At 30.5% G+C, this 16742-nt stretch overlaps 5 protein-coding genes across 6 annotated transcripts; 3 read left to right on the top strand and 2 right to left on the bottom strand.

Annotated features, from left to right (window-relative positions):
• LOC124937790 (pentatricopeptide repeat-containing protein At3g47530-like) lies at nt 1-384 on the bottom strand. Its single transcript, XM_047478115.1, has one exon. It carries the CDS (start codon nt 382-384, stop codon nt 1-3), a length of 384 nt encoding a protein of 127 aa, XP_047334071.1.
• Nucleotides 385-4237: 3853 nt separating this feature from the next.
• On the top strand, nt 4238-5377 carry LOC124938472 (glutathione S-transferase APIC-like). The gene is made up of 3 exons (XM_047478916.1): nt 4238-4449; nt 4537-4585; nt 4683-5377. The coding sequence occupies exons 1-3, from the start codon at nt 4303-4305 to the stop codon at nt 5129-5131; spliced, it is 645 nt and encodes a 214-aa protein (XP_047334872.1). The 5' UTR covers nt 4238-4302; the 3' UTR covers nt 5132-5377.
• A 273-nt stretch (nt 5378-5650) lies between these two features.
• Nucleotides 5651-7246, top strand: LOC124939961 (dephospho-CoA kinase-like). The gene is made up of 3 exons (XM_047480429.1): nt 5651-6048; nt 6422-6567; nt 6726-7246. The coding sequence occupies exons 1-3, from the start codon at nt 5941-5943 to the stop codon at nt 7165-7167; spliced, it is 696 nt and encodes a 231-aa protein (XP_047336385.1). The 5' UTR covers nt 5651-5940; the 3' UTR covers nt 7168-7246.
• A 447-nt stretch (nt 7247-7693) lies between these two features.
• Nucleotides 7694-8561, bottom strand: LOC124939965 (40S ribosomal protein S21-2-like). Of its 2 annotated transcripts, XM_047480434.1 has the most exons (4): nt 8498-8561; nt 8229-8307; nt 8011-8143; nt 7694-7924 (listed from the first exon to the last, which is right to left on the bottom strand). In XM_047480434.1, exons 2-4 carry the CDS (start codon nt 8276-8278, stop codon nt 7862-7864), a joined length of 246 nt encoding a protein of 81 aa, XP_047336390.1. In that variant the 5' UTR covers nt 8279-8307; nt 8498-8561; the 3' UTR covers nt 7694-7861. The 2 variants fall into 2 exon arrangements, with proteins under 2 accessions (XP_047336390.1, XP_047336389.1); XM_047480433.1 differs by lacking the exon at nt 8498-8561 and having other exon boundaries at nt 8229-8326.
• Nucleotides 8562-12431: 3870 nt separating this feature from the next.
• Nucleotides 12432-12989, top strand: LOC124937788 (translocator protein homolog). The gene has a single exon (XM_047478113.1). The coding sequence runs from the start codon at nt 12432-12434 to the stop codon at nt 12987-12989; it is 558 nt and encodes a 185-aa protein (XP_047334069.1).
• The last annotated feature ends 3753 nt before the right edge of the window (nt 12990-16742 follow it).

The raw sequence follows: 16742 nt of genomic DNA, 5'->3' as shown, positions 1-16742 counted from the left end.
TTATTGAATCATTCCAGAAATGTCCCACAAATTGAAGTTCCAATTGACATAAATGAAAGTGAAAGTTGGTTTGAAAGAACAAACATCCAGATTCTTCGCAACTCTTATTGTCAATCCAGGATTAGTCGACAAAAACCCAAAAACAATCGCCAACTTTTCACTATGCAAATCCAATCCATCTCCATCATAACCCGCAATCCTCAGTTGCTGTCCAACCTCTTCCACCATTCTGTAAACTTCAGTCTTTCGATAATGCGAGATATCCTCTGCAATAAACTCATACACCTTCCGATTCACTTCGATTGTGTTGCAATTGGATGATACCCCGATTCTACGTTGTGATTCTATCCTGCTGAGGAAAAATGTATCCAAACGGGAAGCCATGCCATTTATTATTCGTGATAGGACAGATGGGTTTTGAATAAACCGGGTCCCCAAATCACTAGTGAAGTCGACAGGACTTGAATCATAAACATGACCACAAATACAACCACAAATACAGTCTCTGACTAATCGATACTCATCCTGAGAAGAAGAAAAAAACTCTTTGACTCTGGTATCAAAAGGAATCAAATTTCTTACTTAAAAATCATCATATTTTTTCATTTGGTATAGAGATTCATTTCTGGATTATTATGAGGATCATGATCAGATTACTTTACAAATCATTGTGATTTTTGGAAAACATAATAAATATAGATTTGTCCGTATCATGATCATAAAAAAAAAGTTGATAACTAAATAGCTAACGTACCAAGTTCAGCGAATCTCCACATCTCCCTTCAATTATCTGCAAGAAAATGAGATATGTTTAAGCTAATCTAGCTTACTCAAGATTCAAGCATACCTACAACCATGAAAAGATAAACAAGCAACAGAAATTGTGCCTAAAGTAAGTTGAGAAGACAGAATATGACCTGAAGAAATCTGTACATGCATGCTTTGGAACCACCAGAAAAAGATGCAAGCACAACTGGGCATGGCTTCACTTTAAGCTCCTTCAAAAAAAAATGGAGAATAAGGCTAGTGTAAAGAAAGCACTAAAAATGCATCAAAATAGAACTATGACCTCTTGATCTCATAGCTCCCAATAAGAAGATAGGGGAAACGAAAACTAGCATATTTGGAAACTATATGCTTCTAGAACAGGATCTAAATCTGGATCAAAATGAGACACCGCCAGTAAATTTCTGAATATGTGGTTAGACTAAGTTTTGTTTTCAAATGTGAACTCATTTTGATCAACATCTAGACAAGATGTTTTCCATAAAGCTTTTCTATGATTCTACTTCAATCAAAATTTCTTAAGGAAAAATGAAGCAGATGAATAATGCAACGGTCCAGTTATCAAGATATCTATATATTTTGTTTTCAATCTCATTAAATTCATGGGCTATTGATGCTCGACTTAAGTAACTTGTTTTTCATACTCCAAAGGAATGAATTTAAAGTGCCCACAAAGAAAACAGATCAAAATTGTCACCATCAGCTGGTCTTCATGAATAAACACAAGAAGTCATTGCAAAAATGTCAACTAACCCCAATAAGCTCATTAAGTAATTCAAGTGCCAATGATGTAGCCTTCTCAAGGGAAAATCTGCAGGTATCATAAATTTAAAGGAAATCAAGAAGAGTCCAAATGAAGTACAAATAAATATCTTAAATAATGTAAGCAAACAAATATTTGGTTACAAGTAGGTAGAAAGATAGGGAAGTATGAAGTAAATAGGAACCAAAGAGAAAAGAAGGTATAGCCGAGGTATAGAAATGACAAAGTATGAAATAAACTCAAATATATTCAGTATTCAATCAAAGGAGAACTATTAGATTAAAAAATACTAGCAAATAATCAAATTCCTAATCCAACCCAAGATCTTTCAATTTCAGGAAAGCTGATCAGATAGTCCCTTGAACTTATAGCTAAAGATTAAACAAGCTCCCAAACCTTGAAAATGATCATCTAAACATTCCATTTATAAATATGGAATCAAATTAGTCTTTCATCAATTCAATAGATTCCTTTAAAATTGCCAATCAATCGTCTATATATGCATGTGCCTTTCTCATATGCTTTACAGGGATGCATAACAGTCAGTGATAGAAGGTTTATTTGATCAAATAAATACATATTGAAGGTTCAGATCATCTTTTCAAAATTTTAGAGGCTTAATTAGTTAATCTTGGTCTACAAGTTTAGGGAGTTCAATACATATCCATATTGCATCATCTATTGATTGATGCAAGAAATTCAGTGTTGAAAAAAAAAACATTGTTATATGATGATCCTAGACCAATTTGTTGAACAAAATATAAGATAGTGACCTCGAATGAACTCGATCCCAGCAACAAGATGCCATCGAAGAGAAGATGGTGTGAGGTCTGCAGATAGTTCGAAAATTGCTCATATTTCCCGATTTTGACTTCACTCCTTCGAGTCTGAGCTTAGGTGTACCGATCAATTGACGGATATAGAAGAGAGAATCAAATGGAGAAGATAAAGAATGGGTGGGATTTGTGAATTGTCATCTACGACTAGTGAATCGGAGTTCTTCAGGCTCACGCACCACGCCCAAGCACCACGCCCAAGCACCACGCCCAAGCACCACGCACCACGCACACGCACACGCACACGCCCACGCCCACGCCCACGCCCACGCCCACGCCCACGCCCACGCCCACGCCCACGCCCACGCCCACGCCCACGCCCACCCCAAGCCCCATTCACGTGAAAATGTTCACAAACCAACAAACCAAACATTCAGCTTAGGCACGTTGCAGTAATCATTAATCCCTAAACTAAACTGAATGATTAGAACGTGAAAGGAGAACTAGCATCAGTCTCTGAATGATTCGAACGAGAAACGAAGAACATCCGGCTGGTGCTTGGAGATCGTCCGGCTGGGGCTTGACGATCGTCGGGATGCTCGGCAGGAAGAAAGGGACCGGAAGAATGGTCGGGATGCTCGGGAAAGCCAACGGTCGCCGCGGGCTTCCGGGGAAGACAAAAACGGGAAGAAAGAAAGGGAACGGGAAAAAGAAGGAAAAGGAAAAGAAAAGAAAAAAAGAAAAAAATAAAATAAAATGGGAAAAGGTTAGTAAGGGTAAAAGTGGAAATTTTTTATAAAAAAGGTTAAAAATCAAAATGGTTTTTTTTTGAGGTTAAATAGGAGAATAACCCAATTTTGAGGGTCATGTTATTAAATTCCCCGAAAACTCTGACCCGTTTACCCGGATTTAAAACACGTCCGCAATGACAAAGAACACCTCAATAATTATAAAATACAGTATATTTAAATATATTAATGTAATTGAGTGTAGTTGTTTCATTTAAATTTATACATATATTAGGAGTAATTTGGTATTTTCTCAATAAATATAAGATTTGATAGATAATAAAAAAGAAAATGTAATGGTTGAGTTTTTGGTAAAATCCACAAATAACTTACTGTTTGTATGTTATATTTATGATTTCTTGGTAGATTAGTCAATACTCGATATAAATAGTTAAAAATGGTTTTGGTCCAGTTAAAAATAAAAATGAAGTGACCCTGACATTGTGAGATCTAATTAAAAATCATATGAAATTTTAATAATAACTAAAAAAAAACATGACAAAATTGTCAAACTATCCTTGTGAAGACAACCATTGGAGTGATTTGTTCTTTGTTATTGTTAAGGGCTTATTTATTCCCTTGTCAAAAGTTGAAGGACTTTATACTAGTATTTGGTCAAAAAGGAGTAGCATAAAACGTGTGTCAACTATAATGTTCTAGAGTCTAGTCTCCATTATGATTTATAATAAAATAAAAGTCTCCAGTCTCCATTATCCTTCTTTGTAATATTATATACAAGTTCATAGATAAGATTTTATAATATTCGTAGGCTTAATTAAAAAATGGTGTAACGTCAGATTTAGTAAATAATTGTTTATTTATTTATTTTAATGTTCCTTTTTTTTAATTAATTTGTTAAAATGTATTTATATTAATAAAAATTACATTCACAATTTCGACCACCAACAATTTCACCTTCATAAGAAACCTTATTTTTTTTAACTTTTCTGATTATTATATTGTATAATTTAAAGTTTGAGTGTTAATTATTTTATAAAAATAATATATTTTAATGTAGTAAAGAAGAATTAATTTAATTTAATTTATCTGACCAGTGTACGGTCATGGTGTATAAAGTTGGGAGGGCTACCTTCATGCATTTTCATCATCTCCATTCCATTCGCATTGTCTTCCTCTTTAGAAATTCCTTCAATCAATTTTCAAATCTTCGTTTGTTTTTCATTAGAAAATGGCGTTGAAAGTTCATGGTAGTCCGATTTCCTCCGCAACACAGAGAGCCCTGGCCGCCGTGATGGAGAAGCAGCTCGAGTTCGAATTAGTTCCCGTAGACATGGCATCCGGCGCTCACAAGAAGGAACCGTTCATTTCTCTCAACGTAACACCTCTCTCTCTCTCTCTCTCTCTTTATCTAGCTAACCATTCATTGTTTCTAGTTTTAACATATGGGTCTTATCCTTCTCAGCCATTTGGCCAAGTTCCAGCCCTTCAAGATGGAGACCTGACACTATTTGGTAACTATTCATTCAATGTTGTCATTTGTTATGTAAAAACTCTACATATTATGTCAAAGAGTGTTAGTTAAAAGATACAATATTATTTGTATTTCAGAATCAAGGGCAATCGCTTCTTACATTGGAGAAGCATACGCAAGCCAAGGGACACCCCTTGTGAGCCAAGACCCAAAGGAGAATGCCATCATCTCCGTTTGGTGCGAAGTGGAGGCTCAAAAGTTCGATCCAGCTGGGTCCAAATTGGCATGGGAGATTGTTTACAAGCCAATGTTCGGAATGACAACCGATCCAGCTGCTGTTGAAGAACACGAAGCTAAGATATCACCTGTTCTTGATGTCTACGAAGCTCGTCTAACCGAATCAAAGTACCTTGGTGGAAACAACTTCAGTTTAGCTGACCTTTATCACCTTCCCTCCCTCCAGTTCTTGGTTGGGACTCCTACTTATAAGAAAGTTTTCGAGCCGCGCCCAAAAGTCGATGCTTGGGTCAAGGATATATTGGCTAGGCCTGCCTGGCAAAGCGTGATTGAGATGCAAAAGAACTAACTGAAAATCATGTTTGTTGCATTTTGGGGGTTTAGTTGTGTGCATCTTATGCAATAAGTTTGGTTTTGTGGAAAGGCTAACCGTTGTTGTTGGTCTGTTTTTCTTAACTGGGCAATATATCATATCTTTTTTGTTGAAGGAGTTCAGTTTTTCTTTTGTTTTGTTGATCTTCATTTGGACCATTTTGAGGATTTTTGTATAAGATAATGTGTTTCAATTCTATTAGTAATATTGATTATTATTGTCTTAAGATGAAAATCAAGAATAATGACCTTCTTCTTTTACATTTACCTTCTTTCATAAAAAAGATTTCACTCAAAACCTATTATACACAAATAGATTGTACAAAGCAATTATTTCATTGTATTAAAATTAGACAAAGAGTAAAAATATATTAGGTGGGCTTGAAATGGGCCAGAACATTTTTTTTAAAGATATTGGTAATGAATTTCAGTTTTTTTAAATCAACCGAAAACAAATAAAGTTACTTATTATTATTCCTTTCTTCCCCATCTCTCTTACTCTCCCTTGCAGCCAACCCTTTGAATTTCCATAGACAGGAAATTTGGATTGGCGGCAAGCTTGATCTCGTCTATTGCGTCTATCAGTTAATTCTCATCTTCAACCATCGATGTGTCATTCACCGATCCGATTCACGAGATGATACAGCTGTGCCCTTTGAGCTTTCAGGATATATATGTAATATGTGAACGCAATCATACCAAGTTTTGTCGATTCACTTTGATCGAGAGACCAGCTTACTCTGAAAAGGGCTCAAATTTGCAGGCAACAACAGGATTCAGTCTGAGATGAGGATAGTGGGACTTACCGGTGGGATCGCTTCTGGGAAAAGTACGGTCTCTAATCTATTCAAGGCACACGGTATCCCCGTCGTCGACGCTGATCTCGTCGCCCGCGTAAGTCTCTCTATTTCATCACTTTGTAAAAAGCCCTAATTTTTTTATTATACCCATAACCCAATATATGTCAAGCTAGCTAGGGTAACAATAATGTGGGAAAATCTTTATAGTTCCAAATATAGAAATTTGGCTTTGTGGGTGGGGGAAGATAGATCCCTGTTTTTACTTGCATCAATGGCTTGTTGTTGTTGTTGTTACTTCTCATATTCAGTTCTTGGTTAAGTTCCTATTTCATCTTGTAGCTAAACTTACTTGCAAAAAATGATCATTTTGCTTACTATGCTTTTAAAAGGATCAAGGACAGGATTAGAATGATTAGAAACCCTAAACCATTTGTTCATATCTCACCCAATTGTTACATATATACCAGGATGTTTTAAAGAAAGACACTGGTGGATGGAAAAAGGTAGTTGCAGCATTTGGTGAGGAAATTTTGCTAGACAATGGAGAAGTTGATAGACCAAAGCTTGGTCAAATTGTTTTTTCCGATACTTCCAAACGTCAGCTTCTTAACAAGTAGGTGCCATAATCTCTTTCATTTTGCATATCAAACTGCCATTATCCATCAGCATTCTCAACAATTATGTCTTGATTGATGATTATTAAATAACTGATTTCCTTACAACTTGCAGAATCTGAGTCTGATTTGAATTATCTTTAACAAAATGATGTAGGTTACTTGCACCATATATTTCATATGGTATATTCTCTGAAATGTTGAAGCTATGGGTGAAGGGGCATAAAGTTATTGTTCTCGACATTCCTCTACTGTTTGAGGTTAAGATGGATAAATGGACAAAACCGATAATTGTGGTGTGGGTTGATCCCGATACACAACTAAAGCGTCTCATGGCTAGGGACGGAACATCGTCTGTGGAAGATGCATCGAATAGGATCAGTGCTCAAATGCCTCTGGATTTGAAGAAGAGTAAGGCAGACATAGTGATTGATAATAATGGATCCCTAGAAGAATTGCAGAGATCCTTCCAAAAGGTACTTGCCCAGGTTGCTAAACCTTTAACCTGGAATGAATTTGCCCTTTCAAGACAGGGTGCTTTTCTTGCATTTGTTTCCATTTTTGTTGTTGTGCTCACATCCAAGATGTTGCTTAAATAGATCTTGCATTATAAATGCAAATGATTATTGTGTTAATTTGAATAAGAACTGATATATTGTTTTAAAATTCTCTTTTAGATGTAAAATAGAAATTGAATGGAAAATCATTACAAACAAGATATTGTGAAATTGTAAGAAATCATGAGTACCAAGATTTTAAATTTATACAACTCACAAAGAGGCAAGTCTATCTAATCTTTTAATTTAATTAAAATATTAATGAATTAAAACAAATAAATACTAAAACTTTACATCAAGGAAGAGAATTTATGAAAAAGACATGAAAATACAGGTCAAATTAGGGTTTATTTTCAAGATTATATCTTGGAATTGGTTCAAAGATAGATAATGGCTATAAAGTTGTCACAATATAAGTCAAATTAGGGTATTTCAAGATTATATCTTGCAATTGGTTTAGAAAATAATGGATCTAAAATTGTCACAATTGAAGTGAAATTAGGTTAATTTCAGGATTATAATCCAACATTGAAGCAAGTTATTTAAGAGATTATTACCAAGCAAGGGATCATGAGATAGTATCAAATGATTAATATAATTGCCAACAAGAAAAACACAGCCAAATTCAAAGAAAGTGTCACAAATTCATATTCTTTGACTAATGAAAAACATTTCCCAAAAACCCTAGCAAAATAAAGAACAAAAGAAACCCTTCAACCATTTATCAGGATTTTCTTTACTGTTTAACTTCGGTCCTCTTCTTCTGCCACAGGCGATCAAGACCACCATCAGCATCACCCTACATTAAAATCAGCAAATATTATACATCAAAACTAAAACTAGGGTTTTTTTTATGAAGATTGAGATGTTGGAATTAGTAAGAACCTGAGCACGAACAAATCCACAGAGAGCAAATGTGGTGAATTGGCCGGTGTACACGCCATTATCATCCAAATGCCCAATGTTCATTTGGACAGAAGCATGATCCTTAGAGGTAATCAACCTATTTGTAGCAGAACTGTATACAATTGACTAAAACAACTAAGTTTTCAAATATATAATAGTTTATGAAATAAACTAGATCAGATGACAAGATTCTATACCATTTACGTGGAACGTAAAGTTCAGTGATTTGTCCTTCGTCGTTTTGCATATTTGCAGCTGATTAAGAATGCTCAACGACTAACGATTGAATCCAGGCAAAATCAGAAAACAAAAAAAAACACAATTCAGTATCATACTACGTTGTTTTATGACAAGCACTTCACAAAATGTGATAGATATAGATACAATTTGATGCTTTGCTACTAAATCGAACATATTGATTTTGAAAAGAATTATTATCTAAGAAGAAAGAGAGAAAGAAGAATACCTGGCTTTAGGGGCGTATCGGCTCTAGAGGAAAATGAATACTAGGGTTTGATATTGAAGAATCATCACTTTATATATAATGCGACTAGAAACCCTAAACTATTGGGCCTGTATGTTTAGGAGGCCCGTCCAGCAAGCAGTTTTGCTGGGTCCATACTACATGTCTTTTTATTTCTACTTCCAAATTATACATTCCTTTTTATCTAAATTGAAAGATTATTTAATTTTATAAATATAATATATATAATTAAAATTAAAAGTACACAGTTAAATAATAAAAATAAAAATATTTGACACAAAAAATAAAATAAAATATATTACAATAGAAATCAAATTTATTAAAATAATATATATTATCAAAACAATATATTATATAAACATTAAATAAAATACATTATATTATATAAATATTAAAAAAATAAAATACATTAAATTATATTAGTCATAGTTACTTATTAAAATAAAATACATATTTTATCCATATAATAAATTATATAAACACTAAAATAAAATATATTATATAAACAATAAATAAAATATATTAATAAAATAAAATATATATATATATATATATATTAAATAATCATTACCATAAAATATATTAATTATATTTCAAGACATTACAGAAAAAAATATTAAGATAAAATAAATTAGTCATACTTATAATTATTGCAAAAATTTATTAAAACAAAATACATATTTTATCAGTATTATAAATTATATAAATATTAAAATAAAATATATTATATAAATAATAAAAAAAAATTATTAAAAAAAAATAAAATTAGATGCATTTAATAAAAATAAGTGAATTGTGCCGTATTAAATTTTAAATTAGATACATTAAAAACTTATTATAAAATTTATTAAAATAAAATACGTATTTCATCCTATTACAAAATAAATCTAATTTATTACATCAATTATAAAAATAAAATATATATTTTATTGATTAATTAAATGTGCATTATATTTTAATAAGTTTGGTATTATTGGAATATTTTATTTTATTTTATAAATAGTTTGGTATTTTTGGAAATTTATTTTATTTTAATTTTATAATAAAATTTATTTTAATATATAATATTTAAGTTAATTATTGTTATTTAATTTTAAATATACATATTATATTATAAAATATAATAATTTATAAATTAATAAAAATATATATAATTTAAAATTTCCTATTTTCTATCTTTTATTAATTAAAATTTTTTCCTAATCAATCCTTACCTAACATAAAAAAAGACTTAAAAAGAATTGTCACTTTTCATTTTCAAGTTTAATTTTTATTTAATTATTCATATTTTCCAATTAATTTCAAAATATCCTATTTTTTTAGATTTAAATTTTTTATAAATATTTTTTTTTTCATTTCATAATATATATATATATATCATTTTTTTAATATATATATATATATAATTATAAAATTTTATAAATTATTTAATATTTTAATTATTATATATATATATATTATGTCAATTAGAATAAATAAATAATAATAGTTTTATTTTATTTAATTTAACCCATAATTATAGATATTTTTAATTTTTGAGAAAATTATAAGAGATAGAAATTAAATTATTTTATTAAATTGATTATTTAGATATTATTAAATAATAAAATCTATATATATTTATTATAAAATATAGGTTAAAAATAATAATAATTAATAATAACAATTTTATTTCAATTTAATTTAATAATTAATATATTTTAAGATAATAATTAAACATCACTAATGAAATTTGAAATTAATTATTTAACAGGTATTCATATATTAAAATAAAATACCAATATATTTAATCCATATATATTTATATTTTAAAAATTTTAATATTATTAACTCTTTTTATAAATATATAAATAAATTCATAGAATATAATAAATATATATTTATTTATATTCAAATGTCAAAATAAAAGTAATTGATTTAGTTAACATTACATTTTAAGTAATTCATAAATATTTATTATTTTAATTTATAATATTATTATATAACAAAAAATTTATATTAAATTAAATATTAAATAAAAAAATAAAAAAAAATAAAAAACATATATATATTATTAATTGTCAATAAGAGATATTTTATATATTAGTAATTAATAAAATATTATTTATACCCACAAAGGTATTCTAGTAGTAAGAGTGATTTAAGAAATAAAAATATTACGGATTTGATTTCATGAGTTGGGGACATGACTTGAATTAATATGTCATTTACATTTATATTAGATATAGTTTATTTATATTTACTTTTAGCAATAATAGATGAAATATTTTAATTAAAAATATTATTATTATTTCTGTACCCCCAAATCTTATCAAGCATAACTTAAAGTAAGAAAAGAAACAAAATGATAGTCATAAACAGAACTCGATAAATAGTTCATTTTGACTATAACATGTTTAGCTAGAGTTGCTATCAAATAATTTGTTTCTCGATAAATTTAAAAAAATTATTTTACTGGTTGAATAATGACTTTGAGATTTTATTTTTAATTTAGTATTTGGTTACATGTAAAAAAAACATATAATAGTTTTCTGTTTAGATTAACAAAAAAAAATCTAGGTTGTTTGTTAAACTATATTTAGAAAGATTATTTTGTAGTTAACTAATTATATTAGAATATTGTTGTGCTAATATTTTATGAATTTTTAACACTTTTTAAAAATATTATGCTTTAGGAATTATTTTTAAAAAAAATCTCAAATGGATTAACCTATATTTGAAACTATCAATAATAAATGGGCGATTAAAAGTTAATTTACTAATTAGTTCCGCTATGTCTACTCATGTTATACATTTTCACAATTGAATATTAATTTAATTTTATTTCTTTGATGATAGAAAATTTGTTGCATAATTATTAAACAATTTTATTGGACACTAATTATTAGTGAAGACGCTGAGAATCACTTAGATTGAAAAATAAAAAAGAATACATTATCCATATAATTAAAGACTTTGGCTTATTCGAAAAAGCCTTTGATTGATTGAATTGCGTAAAATAAGTGGTGAAAATTTAAACAAACAATATGTTTTTATGTATATTAAAAAAGAAATTGATAATATTCTTTAGTTTGTAGAATGTTTTTTAAATGATAAGATGAATGATCATATATATTAAAATAGATTAGTCATAAAAGTTATAAATAAGTATTCAGATTGAAAATCACTAAGTGCAAAATATGAGTCATAAACAAATTAAATAAATGGAAATCCTAAATTATGATTGTTTCTATAATTGCTATATATTACATTTTGTTATGCATTATATTTACATGGTCATCAATTATTTTAAATATGTTTTTATATTTAGAGTTGTGCCAGGTGCATTAAAATTATTAGAGATGTAACACAAATTCATTATATTTGGAAGTCATTTGATTTGTTTATATATCATGCATGTAACTCATGAGCTACATCACAATTTACCTTAATAACTGAATAATATGTAGATTTATCAATAAAAATTAATTTTAATTTGTTTAAATTGAATGTAAAATAATTTATTAATTCCAAAATAGCATGGAAGGTTAATTTTTAATCCAATAAATCGATCATATAAAAAGAAAGGAGTTGGTAAGTTTTTTCCTACATGTATTTTAATATAATAATATTTTTTTTATATTATTATATATAAAGTTATAAGGATGAAATCAAAGTCTGAGTCGGTAGAAAAATTGAAATCCAATTGATTTGTGCTGATCTAATAAGAATATAATAATAATAATAATAATAATAATTGAAGAAGAGAAGATGACTCAGTCTATCTCCTTCCTCCTTGTCCAGCCACGTGCCACCTCCCGCCGCACTTGATGCAAAATATAATGCAGAAAACTACGCCTTCCCTAATAACAAGATCAACATCAACTTTCTCTACCTAAAACTTACACAATTAATCACACCAATCTCTCTCAATTCCATGGAAGACACCCAACTCCGACAGCGAGTGAGTGAAGAAGTCATCAACAAAGCTGGAAACGATGTTGATGAAATCACCAAGAACAAGAAGCAGACCAAACGGGCAGCCATGGCCAGACGTGGCCTCCGTTCATTGGCCATCTCCGTTATAATCCCGGTCAGTCTAACCTTCATCTCAAGATTAATCCATATCGGTCAGCATAAACCTGCTAATTCGCTTCTCGCACCATGGGCCATGCACACTTTCTTCGCAATATCCTCCTTAGTAATGGGTTTAGCTGCCTGGCTTGTTTGGGCTGACGGTGGCTTTCATCGGAAGCCAATCTCATTGGGTTTGTACTTGACCCATTTAGTCTTAACCCTGGCTTGGGACCCAGCCGTGTTCGGTTTCGCAGCTGATATGATCGGGCTGGTAGTTAGCGTGGCGATGCTGGCAGCCTTGACTGGATGCGCCACCACTTTCCGGCAGCTGAAACCACTAGCCGGTGACTTGGCTTTAGTTTCTGTTTTGTGGGGAGGTGTGATTGTTGGTCTTAATCTTATGCATATGTATCGATGAAAACTTAAATGATGTGTGGAAAACTTTGCCTCTTTCTCTCTTTTATGTCTAGATCTTCTGTGTGTATTATAAATATATATCATGTATGGTTTTGTCTTCCTAATAAGATAGTAATAAAGGTGTCCTAATTAGTATCAAATATTTTGGATTGAGAATGTGACAATGAAATTTACGTTATAGACTGTCTTAGATTGAATTCACACTACCATTAAAGGGTCACAACTCTAAGAACTAATGAGAATTATTTGATCAAGTGAATTTTTTTAATTTTTCAAGATCCATTGTCATCCCACCTCTTAAAAAAAGAAAATTAATTCTCAAGATAAACATTATTGATCACCTTATCATCTCTCTTCTTCTAGCACCTCCTCCAAACGTCCAATTCTTGCCCAATAACAGGTTTTACTTAGGAATAGTACATTATACAGAAAAATAAAAAATAAACATTATAAGTGAGACAAAAACAGATTAAAGAAAAAATAAAGTGTTACAAACTAAATGGAAGATGATTATATGCTATAACTAATATTTTTGTATGTTCAATTTCTATAAAAAAAATATTATAACTACTCATATTTTCAGTGTCTATTTTTAGTAAAATTGAATTGATGTCTATTGTATTATTATTTCAATGTGGAATGTTTTTTATTAACAATTTTATACTTATTTGTTAGTCATATTTAGATGTTTTAATTTAATAATGTTACTATTTTTAATTTCAACCAAAAACTTATTTTATGACATATGTTATGAAAATGGAAGATATAGTTGAAAAATTACAAAAACAATCGTTAAAAATCAAGATTAATTCATTGAGTAAATTAAATTATCAAATAAAATAACAACTTTAATTATGATAACAAAATAATAGTCTGAAAACTAAATCAAATAAGTTCACCGAGATCTCTAATTAGTTAATTACTTTGATTTTTTTTATTAATGTAATAATGGTTTTAATTATGATTTTGATATTCATTTATTCTTTTTATTTAATATTTTTTCTTTTCTTTTCTTTTTCTTTAGTTATAAACTTATATAGGATATTGTCGATCTCTTTCTTCTTCTTTTTATAATATTGTATACCACCTTAATTTAACAATATTTTTCAGACCCTTCTTTTTATTCTTTTTTTTTTCTCTCACCTATAATTATTTGTAGAATAATGATTTGGGGGCCGAGGGTAGGGCTCAGATCATAAAGTGAATCTACGTGGCATTGTCACGCTGGATTTTTTGAATTAAAAAAAAATTAAATAGCTTTAATTCGCCTGCCCTTCTCTCTCATTACTCTCTCTTCTCGCTCCCTCCTGTGTAAACCCTAGTCGAGCCGTAGTCTAACCATTGATTCTCTCTCATTACTCTCTCTTCTCGCTCCCTCTTGTGTAAACCCTAGTTGAGCCGTGATGTATTTTTTGTCTCGTCGTGGAAACGCTCAACCATTTCCATCAATCTCTTCTTGCCGCCACTTGTTATCCGTCTCGTTGTGGAAGCCCCTCGCCTCCTCTTATATTCTCGCCGTACGTATTCTCTAATATCCAATCGCTTCTTGTTATCTATTCTCTAAGATCAATGGATTCTGCTACCGATATCAACATCCCATCTACCGTCCCCCCTAATTCCGACATTGTAACGACTCCGAATGCACGAAAGAGGAAGACCATCCCGAAGACACGAAAGAGGAAGACCAACGATGTTGACAACCAAGATTTTGGAAGGTAAGTTATCTTTTGCGTGTTATATTTCGTAATAACTAGTTATATTGAGCGTAAAATATAGTTATATGAAGCGTACTAAGTAGTTATATGAAGCGTAATTAGTAGTTATATGAAGCGTAATAAGTGGTTGTATGGAGTATAATATGTAGTTATATGGAGCATAATAGGTAGATATATGGATCGTAATAAATAGTTATATGGAGCATTCACCTTTGTCATTTTTTCAGTTCGAAATTGTCAAAAAAAAGAAGATTGCCGAAAACAACGATTCCAAACATCCGCACTTCTCCTCAGGGCCTATGTAAACTCGTGAATGGACTGTCGGACCTCTAGAAGCAAGCTGTCAAGGACATCGGCTTCGGCTCTCTCCTTTCCTTACGTGTCTCCAAATTGCCATCCTCAATTGCAATGTATTTGTTTGAACACTTCGATAAACTAATGTGTTCCCTGAGTTTGAGCAACCATCAAAATATGGTTATTGACGAGTAAAGCTAAAAAAAACTTAATATAATGCTGAATTATGCTCTATAGTTTATTGTTTGTGGTATCATAGTCAAATAATTTATTTGAGATCTATATAATGAGGCAATCAGCTCAATATAACGAAGCAACAAGTACAATATAACGAGTCAATGATCTCAATATAACGAAGCAATAAGTACAATATAACGAAGCAATGATCTCAATATAACGAAGTAACAAGTACAATATAACGAGTCAATGATCTCAATATAACGAAGCAACAAGTACAATATAACGAGTCAATGATCTCAATATAACGAAGCAACAAGTACAATATAACGAGTCAATGATTTCAATATAACGAAGCAACAAGTACAATATAACTACAATAATGTGGTAAAAGAGAATTGAGTGAAGACTATTGTTTGTGGTATACTAGTTGGGTCATTGAATTGTTGCGCATCTGTTGGTTCATCCCGTATTTTTTTCTATAACAAAATTTAACAAGGCAATTAGTTAAATATATTACATCAATATAACTAGGCAATGAACTCTATATAACGAGTAAATGAACTCAATATAACAAAGCAACTAACACAATATAACGACTCAATGAGGTAAAACTAACCTTTGTTGAATGTTTGGACCTGTTAATTACTTTTTCTACGGCAGATAATTTTCGTTTCGTTGGTGGCCTACCTCGAGCCCTCACTCTAACCTTAGTGTATTTAGATCAATATATATGTGTATTGAGCTCAATATAACCGTGTATTTAGTTCAATATATCCATGTATTGAGCTCAATATATTCGTGTATTGAGATCAATATAATGATGTATTGAGCTCAATATAACAATGTCAATATAAAGTTGTATTGATCTGAAGATAAATGGAGGATAACGATTAAAGATAACGATGAAAAAACACAATATCAAAACATAGTAGTCATATGGAGTTACCCGAACAATGTCAATATAAAGTTGTATTGATCTGAAGATAAAGTGAGGATAACGATTAAAGATAACGATGAAAAAACACAGTATCAAAACATAGTAGTCATATGGAGTTACCTGACCACCGTCGATATGGTTCTCCGGAGCAGCCACCGTCGAAATGTATTTATATCGAGTTATATCCCGGCCGCCGTCGATAAGGTTCTCCGGAAGAACTGAATCTATTCTAGGGTTTACAAGAAAGGTTGTCTGGGAGAGGATAGAGAAAAGAGAGAAAGTAGTTCCGTGCGTTTATATTTCTTTCTCAAATCATAAAACGAATCTATGTGGCATTTTTTTTACAGCCTGGCAAAGTACATATGACAGCCACGGAGGATTCGCTGTATGGTCGGAGGCCCAACATCGGCCTCCCTATCACAGCCCTTATTTGTACTTTACTTTTTTTTCTTTTCTTTTCTTTTTCTTTAGTTATAGTATATTATCAATCTCGTTCTTCTTCTTTTTATATTATTGTATACCACCTTAATTTAACAATATTTTTCAGACCCTTATTTTATTCTTTTTTTTCTCTCACCTCTAATTATTTGTACTTTACTTTTTTTCTTTTCTTTTCTTTTTCTTTAGT

This window comes from Impatiens glandulifera, chromosome 5 (genome assembly GCF_907164915.1).
Source record: "Impatiens glandulifera chromosome 5, dImpGla2.1, whole genome shotgun sequence".
NCBI classification, from domain to species: domain Eukaryota; kingdom Viridiplantae; phylum Streptophyta; class Magnoliopsida; order Ericales; family Balsaminaceae; genus Impatiens; species Impatiens glandulifera.
Note: the sequence above shows the minus strand (reverse complement) of the source record. Positions and strands in the feature narration are given on the sequence as shown.

Coding starts and splice junctions, on each gene's coding strand:
- LOC124937790 (XM_047478115.1), bottom strand. CDS start 384: ATGGCTTCCCGTTTGGATACATTTTTCCTCAGCAGGATAGAATCACAA.
- LOC124938472 (XM_047478916.1), top strand. CDS start 4,303: ATGGCGTTGAAAGTTCATGGTAGTCCGATTTCCTCCGCAACACAGAGA. Junction 4,450..4,536: donor AACCGTTCATTTCTCTCAAC/GTAACACCTCTC, acceptor TATCCTTCTCAG/CCATTTGGCCAAGTTCCAGC. Junction 4,586..4,682: donor TGGAGACCTGACACTATTTG/GTAACTATTCAT, acceptor TTTGTATTTCAG/AATCAAGGGCAATCGCTTCT.
- LOC124939961 (XM_047480429.1), top strand. CDS start 5,941: ATGAGGATAGTGGGACTTACCGGTGGGATCGCTTCTGGGAAAAGTACG. Junction 6,049..6,421: donor ACGCTGATCTCGTCGCCCGC/GTAAGTCTCTCT, acceptor CATATATACCAG/GATGTTTTAAAGAAAGACAC. Junction 6,568..6,725: donor AAACGTCAGCTTCTTAACAA/GTAGGTGCCATA, acceptor AAAATGATGTAG/GTTACTTGCACCATATATTT.
- LOC124939965 (XM_047480434.1), bottom strand. CDS start 8,278: ATGCAAAACGACGAAGGACAAATCACTGAACTTTACGTTCCACGTAAA. Junction 8,144..8,228: donor CTTTACGTTCCACGTAAATG/GTATAGAATCTT, acceptor AATTGTATACAG/TTCTGCTACAAATAGGTTGA. Junction 7,925..8,010: donor GTGGATTTGTTCGTGCTCAG/GTTCTTACTAAT, acceptor ATTTTAATGTAG/GGTGATGCTGATGGTGGTCT.
- LOC124937788 (XM_047478113.1), top strand. CDS start 12,432: ATGGAAGACACCCAACTCCGACAGCGAGTGAGTGAAGAAGTCATCAAC.